The following is a 12,773-nucleotide window of genomic DNA, read 5'->3' on the forward strand; positions in this document are numbered from 1 at the left end:
TTTTTTGGTAAGATGTTGCAGCCATATTGGATCAGCATCTTTCCTGTACGGAAACTTCATAACAGGTCTTCTAATGAACACCCCATGTCAATATGGTGATCCATTCATGTGGTGTAGGAACATCAAGATTTTTCAATCTGGCCAATGTGCTGGCTATAATCGATGCCAGATTTCAGTATCTTTATTTAAGGCAAGAAATCTTTTGGCAAACCCCTCTTTGATATGACTGTCCACTCAAGAGGAGTAGCAGTAACAAGATCATCAAGATAATCACCATGGTTGCCATAATGGATGTCTGAGGAGCATCAGTTAGGACCAACTAGATCTTGGGAATTGAAAGTGTGTCAAGTTTTATTGCAGTACTCCCAGATGTTTAAAAGTAGTACATGTAGCAATAACAAACTTGTGATAACAGACACCAGAGACTGGATGACCACATGACATATAAGAGACAAATGATGAAATGCCATCTTATAAAACCTTCTGGTCTATTGCCATTAGAGATAAAAGTTAAACTATGTTTCTCATATATTCTTTATGTCAGTAACTTGCAAGTCCATGCAACCAAAATTAACTGTTTTAACATCTTTAGTTTGGTTGTATATCACTATGCCAAGTCCATGATGGACATACTGTTTATAGACCAAAAATGTCTACCATTTTGACATGGTTTTTACTAAATCCATGACACATATAATGTACCTGCTGTGTGGCTGTATCAAATAGGTAGCTTTTACAGTTACTCCAGACTTTATGAACATTTATCTCTAAACAATGTAGCAGAACACCACCTTTTGATAGTTTAAAATGTATGTACTCATTTCAATCAAGAATTACATGTCCAGTTATAACAGGCCATCTAGTAAGCAAAAGTTTTATTTTCTCAAACATTAACCCAGAAAATGAATAAGTGGTCTGAACATTATACTGCATGATTCATTTACTGTACTGTTTACATGCAACTTACAAGACAAGAGTGATACAAACTCTGTCAGAAAAAAAGTTGGAAAAATAAAACCATTAAAAAACACTGTTTTAAATAAAGCAGTATGTCTGCCAAACAGCAACGAATTTAATATGCCAAAGGGCTGCCAAGTGTTATGTATATTTAATTTAATTGTTTGTTTGCTTGTTTCATATTTTTTTAATTACATCTTAAGTTTAATTAAAAAAAATTATTACATGCTACTGTAATGTAACATTGTATGCTGGACTTGACCTTGTCCAAAATTGAGTTCATTTCTGCTTGACCTGATTGACTTTCTTTTTTTTTTTTTTTTTTTCAAACTACTAATAATAGCTTCATTATTCTTTATGTCTATGAATTTAATATCAGGATTTTTATTCAGTAAACAAGAAGGAATAAATATGTTGATTTGGGTCAGGATTTTGGAGCTTCCTAAGTGAATTTTACAGGTTATTGGATTGTAAATAAACAAGGCTCATTAGATCATTCTAGAAGGTTATTTTCCATTAGGTAATGTTTTTTAAGAAAATGCTAATTGTGACCTGATGTCAAGAAGAGAACTATATTGTTACGTTTAGGCTCTTACAAAATGCAACAAGAAAAGAATGAAGACAACAAGCTTTGTAAAATTTAACAAATAATTTATTTCCCTACAAAAAAACAAGGTAAAAATGGGAAAAAGAACTTGCAGTTTTAAAAATAAAATCCAAAAATAATCCCAGAATAATCCAAGAATTAAAAACTAGAAGTCCTAGTAATAAAAACTCCAAATGAAACTGAGTTCAAGTCCTGATGAAACCCAAAATGGAAGGTGATGACGTATGCTGATCACAGCATCATCTTGATGTGTCAACAGTTCTTTAATGAATCACAGAAAATCATATTCCAGTGTTTGAAATCTTTGTAAATTTTAATAACTGTCCTTGTCCAAGAATTAATTTAGAGCACAAGTATTTCCAGGAAAAAATAATCTCTTAGAATCCAAATAATTTGAACATTTTTTAAAAAAAAATCAAACTGGTCACAATAAAACACCTTTAAGTGCCAATGGTTTAAAGTCTGACTGCCCAAATTCTCTATAGGAAACAGTTTTACACTAATTTAAGACACAAAACAGATTCCTGTATGAGGGTCACATGATCATGCTTCTAGAACAAGAACATACCTAACATCACGTAGTCCGAGTATGGCCTTGACTAAAACCAATGATTTTTACTCTGGGAAAGAATTTTTTTAAAAACATATATATCCACTCTACTGATTCTGAATCAAGGTCAGGAACTAGGTCATTATTAGATAAAAAGTTTCTATTATTAGTGCTTACAATAAATAGTCAGGTCAAGCTGAACTAAATTTCTGGAAAATGTCAAGTCCAATAAATAAAATTACATTACAATAGCATGTAATGGCATAGAAAAAAATTAAATTAACTGTAACTGTAAGGATTTACCATTCGTGCTATAACATCTAGCACTTTAAAGTTATATTATGTTGTGACCAGTTTGGGCTGAATTTTATTTTCTTCAAATTATTGAATTCAAGTGATTATTTTCTCTGGAAATACAAAAGTGCTCTGATAAAATTCTTGGATAAAGACATTCACTGGAATTTATACTGAATTCAAACCCGGAATTATATTTCTGTGATTCAACAAAAGACTGCTGACACATCAGCACTCCATAAGCTGTAACATCACCTTCAGTTTTGGATCTCTTTGGGACTTGTACTGAATTCCTTATGTCACTTGTTTAGGCTTGAATAAACAGTAACACATGAAAGAGTGAAACAACAAGCTTTGAAAAAATACAATAATTTATTTCCCTCAAAAAATTCTGTAAAAATGAAAAATTATGAACTTATGATTTTATATAGCATCAAATCCAAAAATAATCCAAAAATAATCCAAGAATAAAATTTTAGTAGTCCTAATAACAAAATGTTCAACTGATTTCACTTTTGAATCCTGACAAAGAATCCAAGATGGAAGACGATGACGTATGCTGTAATCTGTAGTGTTGAAGTCTACAGTTCCTTGTAGAAACAAGAATTATCACTCCAGTTTCTGATAGCTGAATAAATTTTTATAAAAAAATGTTTTGTTCCATAATATTACATGAGCACAAGTATTTTCCAGATAAAAAATAACAATTAATCCTTTTGAATCCAAGTAATGTGAAATAACTCCAAACCAAGAAAACTGAAATAACTCCAAGCAGCACTACAACTAACAGTTTAACAGCCCAGCTTCTACTGAAATTAACTCTGCAAAACAGAGGTTACATGGTCTTGTAAAACCTAAACAAGGGGTCATGTGATCATCTTCTGGAAGCTTATAGAAAGCAAGTGCCTGTTATAGGTCACATACACCCAGTGTGACCCTGACGAAAACCAATTATTTTACTCTAAGAAATAAAAAAAATAAAAAAATTGTTTACATCTTAAAGACAAAATCCCATCATGACCTCAAAAACAACCAAAAATTTTAAAATAAAATAGAACTTGTTTACGATGGTTGCTACAAATTCTGAAACAAGGTCAGTGTGAAGTGTCGAAGTTTGAATTGAAGTGAACTTTAAACTTGAATGCATTAAGCATTAAAATTTTATCGCATTTAAGCCAGAAAAGTCATTGTGAAGGGTCTCTTCAACCTTTCATTGCTCATCTCCCCCCATGTCAGTGTGAACTTCAAAGGGGCAGCATTCCAACTCAGTGAAATTGACCGGGGTATCTTAACACGGTCCTTAGAAAGTAAATAGTTGAGCTACCAACCCTAACCGCTTGGTAGGAACTTATGTCCACTTATCATTTTTTCAAAGGGAAATTTGTTAAGCACAGTCACTCACAAATTCTGAGCTGTCTACACCTGATGAAAGAATATATTTCTTTGGGAAAAATTAGGGACCACTGCCTATGATTGGGCAGAATAAATTCAGGCATACATTTTAGAGCAATCAGACTTTAAAGTGACGACCTTAGTTGAGATTCTTAAGTCTGAAAATCTCCTGAAAGAGGAAGTAGTCTCAACTCCATGTGAAGCCTAAAGAGAATAGTGATTTCATCACTAAACAACAAAGGGACCAGGTGGCCATCTTGTAAAAAGAAAGACAGGGTTTAGTGCTAGGACACACAAGTTCTGAAAGAGAACAGCAATAAGGTACGCAATTTTAGTTTCACATAATATTCTATTATTTGATTGTTTGTTTTATGCAAATGTGTTTGTTATGACTAGGTTTCCATATTATGTATCGTTTATTCAATTCATGGAAATGTGTTGACGCTAGAGTTGTTATGCAATTTATTTTATTCAATTTCATGGAAAGTGTTGATGCTAGAATTGTTATGCAAATTACCTTTTTAATTTTACAGTTCTTAGTTCAGTGGTAGAATTGATTGCATGCAATCCAAATGTTCACATGTGTAGGATTTCATAGGGTTATATGAAATAACTTCCTTTGTTTGTTAGGATGATACAGATCATCGTGAGTTAATGATAATTACCTAATTATATCTGACTTTGTAATGTTTGAATAATCTTGTAGATTAAGGATTACTGTGAGTTACAATTTGTGAATTTCATGCATTACTAATCGAACATGTAGTAGTATGTAAAGGAATACAGTAATATTCTAAAGACGCTCATGTGGTAACTTAAGACCTGTTGCTGGAAGCGAGGTCAATGTCCTACCGTACTAAGTCAGATTTTACGCAGTGTTTGGATAGTCAACATGCTCTGAATAACGTGGGTGAATTTTATATACGTCTTAAAGAGTGGGGTATACAGAATTATTGGGTAATTTTGTCCTTTAAGGAACAGCTTTCTAGGAGAGAGAGATGAGACAGTCTGAAGACTGAAGTCTGAGGGAAAGAAGGATGAGGTCAGAACTAAAGGACCAGGAAGTCCATGAAGGGGGCAAAGTATAGAGTTTAGGAAGTATGAACTAGGAGACGTTGATATATGGTAAAAAGGAAGGAAGGTGATGCACATCAATCGTGGACATTGCGCTCTCTTCACCTCTCATTATGATGATGAAATAAATTCAAATTCGACATTCCTGTTAAATTCTATTGATGTAATCTAACTTGAATTGGAATTGCCATTATTAATTTGTTTCTAATTCAATTTATTATTTTCTTGTCAAAGGGGGCTCGTATTGCTTTATTTCTTTCCAGTATTCTTGCTCAGTTCTCTGTTGAAATTCTATTCTTCTTTCACTCCTGCTGGGCAATAATATCAAGGGAGGTCATCCTCTAGATAATGCCAGCCAAATCCAATTAACCACCGTTCTTTCTAAGAGGGCGATGTTACAGTCAGGATTTAGATCAACACCTGGTGTTTATAAAGTAACAGTCAAGGTCAAACTATTTTCTGAAAAAGGTATCATCTCTAGTGAATTAATTTACATTACAATATAGGGGCCCCGAGTGGCCAAGTGGTCTAAAGCGCTTTCCGTTATGGATCACTGCCATCTCACCTCTGTCTGCGTGGGTTCGAGTCTCAGATTCAGCCAATGTGGGTATGTGAAAAAGCTTGCTAGTAGCTTCTCATGGGTTGGTGGTTCTTCCCTGGGTTTTTTCCCAGGTTCTTCCTCCACCATTGATACTGGCCGCCATGTATAGCCTATCATGTGCTGAAAAATGGGGTTAAATGCTACAACAACAACAACATTGCAATATCAAGTAATGAAAAAACTTTTAAAAAATGACAAACAATTCAATTGAAATAAATATATATCAAATCAGATATAATTAAATCAAATATACATAACAAATTTTATTCAGGACTTTAAATTACTAGGACTTGTGTCTGATTCTTGTATTTATTTGGGATTTATTTCACAATACCATAAGTTCTTTCTTCTTATTTGCACTTTGTATTCTAGGGAAATAAATTATTTGTTAAATTTTACAAAGCTTGTTGTCTTTCACTCTTTTCTGTTACTTATTTTAAGAGCATAGACTCATAACACAAGATAAGTTGGTTACAGGTGTGAATAGATGAACAGAAAAGGTGGTCATACTGCCTTGTTCCTACATCATGATGCAAGACAATAACAAAGAAGATCCATACCTCTTCCATATTTTGTTCTCATGAATATTAGAAACTACTTACTTTTTGTGCCTCTTAGTTTCTCACATGACCCTCTTCATTCCTAGAGTATGAAGAAAGCAAATCAACAAAATATTTCATCAATCGCTATTGTAATTCTCCTAAAATAAGCCTGTTACTGTAACTCTCCTATCATAAGCCAATGCTTGATGGTATGCCCATCTTCTGCTTAACAATTTTTTTTATTTTTTTAAGAAAGCCTTGTTCAGTTTATAATAAGCCCATCCCTGAACATAATTTAAAGGTGTCACATTGGGCTTATTAGAGGATAAAATCTGTTCTGTACATGAAAACATTTAATTTACTTATACCCCATGCATATTGCTGTGTCATATTATTTTAACCTTAAAATAACATATGTTTGCAAGTTCATGGGATCCAGTTTGAGATGTAATTTGTTTTGCTGTCAGCCAACCAACCCCATTTTTTATGTGACAAATGCACAATTTCATTGAAATGTACTAATTCAACTGCACCCACAGACACCATTCAAAATAATGTTTAAAACAAATTTTTAGGAAACAACATTACAAGACTTTTTCTTCATAAGCCTGAGCAGTATGATTTAAGAAGAGCACATACATGTATTTTCTAAACTGAAGTTGTATTAGAGACAAATGCCAAGTTAATTACTTTTTCAAATGAACCATTAACCTTTTACCTCAGAACATGCTACATGTCTCTAATATGCTACAATACTGTACAATGTAGCATCCACAGAACAGTATGCTGCCAGCTGACAATACTGCAATATGAATATCTTGGAAAAACTGCTCACTGCTATATTCATATTTAATGCTTTCAAATTCAATATTTATTGTTTTGTTATTGTTTCTTTCTGAAGTATAAATTACTATACAGATTTTTCTTGCATACTTGTATCAGAAACTTGTGTACATGTAGAAGTCACTACTTATATATCAAGCAGTGAGTCCACCCAATATTGGGTCTCAAAGATTGTAATCAATGTCATTGCTGTGGAAGCTATTTTGGCATCGTTTGTTCTTTTTAATTTACTAAACAGATTTTCATCAAACCAAGTTTTGACATAAAATTAATCCCCAGAAATCAATCTGCATTTCATGCTTCTACCTGCAAACAATGACATCTGTATGTCTCTCCTGCAGACATAATGGCAACCATTTCTGATTGATAAATTTTACAAAGCTTGTAATCAATGTGATTGCTGTGGAAGCTATTTTGGCATCGTTTGTTCTTTTTAATTTACTAAACAGATTTTCATCAAACCAAGTTTTGACATAAAATTAATCCCTAGAAATCAATCTGCATTTCATGCTTCTACCTGCAAACAATGATATCTGTACACCTCTCCTGCAGATATAATGGCAGCCATTTCTGATTTGGGGGAATTCCCAATGTGCTCTTTTCTTGGACTGACACTGTTGGATTCACCTAATACACTTGTACATGCTATGACATGACAGACACTTAAAGAAAGTCTGTTTTACTAGAGGGGATTGAGATAATTTTTATGAACTGACCATGGAAATAGCAGTTGTTTAGTATGGGTGTTTGGAAGCACATGGACATACGGTAGGTGTGGCAAAAGACACTTGCATTTAAAATAAAATACCAGACACACATATTGTTGTACTATATATTATTATAGTACATTTATTATTTATTATGAGTGATCTAAAGCACTCGCCTTCACTGCCAAGCCTGTGACTCCAACCCACATGGACAGAGGTAGCTCTGTGTGTGTGTGTATGTGTGTTTTTGGATTTTCGACATAGCTTTAACAATTTTGCAGTCACATCACTACCATGTCTGCAGTGTGGTAGTTTATAGTGATGTCTAGCACTGGGGCATCATGCCGCAGACATGTAACATGATGTCCCACCCAGTCACATTATTCTGACACCAGGCCAACCAGTCCTAACACTAACCTCTTAATGACAAGTGCCTAATGAGGCCGCTGTCAGTACCATTTTTATAAGTCTTTGGTATGACTCGGCCAGGATCAAACCCACAACCTCACGCATTCAAGGCATATGCTCTAACCACTAGGCCACAGGAGCAGTCCAGGAGCTGTTGGCTTATAGATGATTTGTTGTATGACAATACAGACAATTCTTGAACTTCATTTATCAGATATTTCTATCCAGCATGTATTATTGACAAATATACCTCTATAACAATAATAATAGTAATAATAATAATAATAATAAGGCTTTATTTATAGAGGGTGACTTATCAGTCAAGGACTATTCTCCCTTGAGGCCCTCTTAAGAAGAGTATAACAATGCACATTATATCAATATAGTAATAATTACTGTTTATTTAAAAATGTTTAGCATTAAAATACATAATTCCATTATCTATTAGAAGCACATACATGCTCATGATATCTCTTCTTAAATACTCTAAGATTTTCAGCAGAATTTTTACATGTAGTGGAGACTGTTCCAGTGGTCTAGTGGTTAGAGCGTCCACCCTGGATGCAGGAGGTCAAGGGTTCGAACCCTGGCTGAGTCATACCAAAGACTTACAAAAATGGTACTAACAGCTGCCAGGCTAGGCGCTCAGCATTAAGAGGTTAGTGTTAGGACTGGTCGGCCTGGTGTCAGGATAATGTGTCTGGGTGGGACATCATGCTACATGTCTGCGGCATGATGCCCCAGTGCTAGACATCACTTTGAACTGCCACACTGTAGACATCGTAACAATATGACTGGAAAATTGTTAAAGCTATGTTAAAAATCTAAATCACACACACACACATACATGTAGTAGAAGCTTGTTCCACAGAACTGTACCAGAGTATAAAAGCATTATTTCCATTGGTATGCAATGTTATAGAACTGTTATAAATTCACCTGTTGCTAAAACAAATACAACCGATATTGACATACATTTAGACAATACTGAATATCAAATCTGAAGCAGTTCTTATGTTACGTGTTTAGGCTCTAATAAACAGTAACAAAAGAAAAAGTGAAAACAACAAACTTCGAAAAAATTTAACAAATAATTTATTTCTCTGGAAAAACACTGTAAAAATGAAAAAATAAGAACTTAAGGCTTTAAGAATCAAATTCAAAAATAATCCAAAAATAATCCACGAAAATTAAATTTTAGAAGTTCTAGTAATGAAATGTTCTAATGATCTCAAGTTCAAATCCTGATAAAAAATCCAAAATGGATGGTGATGATGTATACTGTAGTGTTGTATTGTCTACAGTTCTTTTTTATTCCACAGTCAATAATATTCCGATGTTTGAATTTCCGAATAAAATTAAAATAAATCTCTTTGTCCAAGAATTCTGTATGAGCACTCAAATATTTCCAGGAAAAATAATTGATCTTTTAGAATCCAAATAATCTGAATAAAAATTATACCTCCAAACTGTCACAACAAAACAAACATCTTTACGTCCCAGTGTATAGAAGCCCAGCTGATAAATATCTCTATCGACAGTGGTATAAAACCTGACTAGTGTGCAATTTTGGAAAACCCAGAATTGCAAAATAGAGGCTGTTTACATATAAAAATCACATACTCCTAGTATGACCTTGATAAAAACTAATCATTTTACTCAAGAATAAAATAAAAATAAATAGTTGTTTACTTGTCTCAGTGAGTTCTAAATCAAGGTTGGGAACTAAGTCAGAAATAGAAACAGTGTTTCTATTATTAGGTAATTATGAAAAGATTCAGGTCAAACTGAATTTTCTGGAAAATATCAAATTCCTAGCAAACAAAACCACATTACATTGACATGTAATGAAATTAAAAATAAAAAATTTAAAACTTACAAACACACAATTAAATTAAATCAAATATAAATTAAATCAAATATACACAAGACAGTTGTTGTGTGGAACCAGTTAGGCCCAATGAACATCCATCATTTATTTAAAACTCTATTCAGTACAATTTGAAATGGTCAAATAAATAATCAATATTCAGTATAAAGTACATTTTGTCTCTTCAACAAAAAAATTATGGCATGAGAAATAATGATAGTGCTGTAACTGGTGCCTTAATCTGTTAGGGGCCAATGTAAGTGCTCTTAAAACTTTCTTATTTTGACTGCAATAACATAATTCAAGATTTATTTTTACTTCTTAATTACTGTCATCATTTTTAAATTTTGTAATTTCATGATGTCTGCTTTTTGTAATCTTGTCATTGTATATGTTTTACTGTCTTATCTAATATTGCAAAGCACTTAGAGTGTCTAAAGATTTGGTGATGTAATAAGGCTACGTTATTATTATTATTATTATATTATTATTATTATTCTTGTTATTATTATTTGTATCATTATTATTTTTATTTATTATTATTATTATTATTATTATTATTATTATTATTATTATTGTTATTATTAGAAAGAAAGAATATGCTCTGTACCAGCTGAGGTAAAACTCCCATGCTTACTGATCAAACAACACAAGGAGAGAAAGAGAGAGGCCTTCAGACAATTTAATAAACAAAAACAAAATAAAGCATCAAAAACTGATTAAAAAATGTGTGTTCCACCTGCCAGTAGCTTAGGAATTTACAGTAAGTCTACTTATCTCATGAAACTATTGCAACTCTCCATCTTTCATATGGTGTGACACAACAAAACTCCCATATACTTATACCATTATAATGACTTGGGTTCCTCTAGCTTACTTAGCAAGTTCAAGTTTAAGGTTTTCATCCAGCTCAAATTCTTTTATCGGTCTCTTACTTCATAGATTTCCATGCATTTTTTTTGGGGGGGGGGGGGAGGGTCTCTGATGGCATGAGAGAGGGAGAAAGATAAAAGGAAAAGCAGAGGTGATTTTGATGAAGCTGTATTTTATATTTAAATTTATTTAGAGAACAGGGATTGTTAATATTTTTCTTGCTATTTCAATATTTTATTCATGATTAATAAGTGGAAAACATCACCAATCTAAAGAAAAAAAGAATAATTGTCTACCATTCCAATGATGATTATATGCCTATTCATATGCAAAATGGGCAAAGCACAATTTTCTATACCAACATTGTTGGTAGATTAAAACTGGTTTAGTGCAACACTTTAAGTGTGTGTGTTTGTGTGTATGTGTGTGTGTGTGTGTGTGCCAAACCTGGATGCTCATATATAATCATCAATAAATTTTTTTTAAATTCTACCCCTGCAAGGCTTTTACAGCTTTGTTAAGGAGGACCCAATGACAAGTACTAATTTTAACTAAACTGAAGAAAAAAATCCAAGATACCCACTAGATAATTTAATATGGTTTTCTTTGAATCCATTGTTGTACATGTTTATGCAGGAAGACACAGTTGTGTTGTTTTGACACATATATTACAAATGTGAGTATATTTTTGTAATCAACAGACTAAAGTGAAGTTATACTTACAAAATGTCATAATCCTTGTTCATGGAACCCCGGAGTTTAATATTTAGCCTTGTGTCCATTCTTGTGCCCATTTCATCAAAGACATAAAATTCATCTCCCTCTGTAAAACACAGGTTTGATCACTTTTGAGAAATGATCATATCATCTCTCTTGACAGGACATTAATAGCTATCAAGTGTTAACCAGCACAACTAACAATTTGAAGATACAAGAAAGGTATCTACCTCTACATTCCACTTGTAAAACTTTCCATGTAGTTAACCTGGGGCTAGTCCTAGATATATACTGTGGAAATGCATTATTGGTCTGTCTGTATTGCAGATATGGTGATTTATTCTTGAGCTCTGAATTTTTAAAAGTGTTGATAAATGAATGGATTTCAACTGCAGTCACAGAATAATAGATTTTTCCTTACTTCTCAAATGGAACATAGGTTTTGGACCAGTAAGTCACCCATTATCTTACACTGTACTTACAGAATACACATCCTCTGGTTACAAGCGAATTTCATGGAATATTTCACCGAAATTAAATACATTCATTTTTGTACATTAAGCTCATTAATTCAGTAATGCTTTCAAGAAGTTGAAGATTTGGTATCTTCTAACATTTCAAACAGATTTGTAATATTTGTCATGATATTTGTAACAAGAAAATTATAAACAATATTATTCTGTTTTCTTCTCTTTATTTTCTACTTAAAAAGATACCAAAAGTTTTAAATATAAACAAGCATACACTACCCTATGTGTGCCCCAGTGATGAAAAAGTCTCAGTGACATTATAACAAGAAGTAATCCTTCTAAATCTGCACCAGTCAAAACAGATGCAGCTCTGTGTGATGTGTCTACCTTTTTGTTGTAAATGTTTGTAAGTTTTATCCTCAGATTTACTAAACAAGTTTGATTCTTCAGTAATAATAGCAGACAAATTGAAATTTTCCACACTTAGCTCTGTTTAGGGTCATTTTACCCAGAATTCAGCATTTTGTGGCATTATCTGCAAATCCATTCAAGGTTGAAATGCTGTAGCTGAAGCTACTGTCCCTTAATTATCTGTCTATAGCTGTGTTGTAACCATTAAGAGTATCTGGTTCATGATAGAAACTATCCAGCTTCATTAAAATAATCATGTAGGCACCAATTTTGAGTGTCTAATAAAACATGCGGTAAAGTTTTCTCCAAATGTAGGACATTTCTAACCATGCCTTGAGCCCTGAATTGACTCCCAGAGTCTTTCTTACAAGATTGTCTGGATTTTTTAAAACTTTCAATACAAGATTTCAGCAGCAAAGTACTTGCTCTCTCTCTCTCTCTCTCTCTCTCTCTCTCA

General features: G+C 33.0%; 1 protein-coding gene across 2 annotated transcripts in view; it reads right to left on the reverse strand.

Moving 5' to 3' along the window:
• LOC149783002 (uncharacterized) overlaps window positions 1–12,773 on the reverse strand; it is a 45,035-nt gene that overhangs the window by 16,322 nt on the left and 15,940 nt on the right. The window contains exons 5-6 of one of the 2 annotated variants that reach the window (XM_089934568.1): window positions 11,442–11,541; window positions 6,078–6,117 (exon numbers count right to left, since the gene is read on the reverse strand). In XM_089934568.1, coding sequence (XP_089790694.1) covers window positions 6,090–6,117; window positions 11,442–11,541 — 128 coding nt within the window. In that variant the 3' untranslated portion in view covers window positions 6,078–6,089. The remainder of the gene's footprint in view (window positions 1–6,077; window positions 6,118–11,441; window positions 11,542–12,773) is intronic. The other variant, XM_089934569.1, reaches the window with a different exon arrangement.

The sequence above is a fragment of the Sinohyriopsis cumingii genome, chromosome 15 (assembly GCF_028554795.1).
Source record: "Sinohyriopsis cumingii isolate HCF-2022 chromosome 15, ASM2855479v2, whole genome shotgun sequence".
Lineage (NCBI taxonomy): Eukaryota > Metazoa > Mollusca > Bivalvia > Unionida > Unionidae > Sinohyriopsis > Sinohyriopsis cumingii.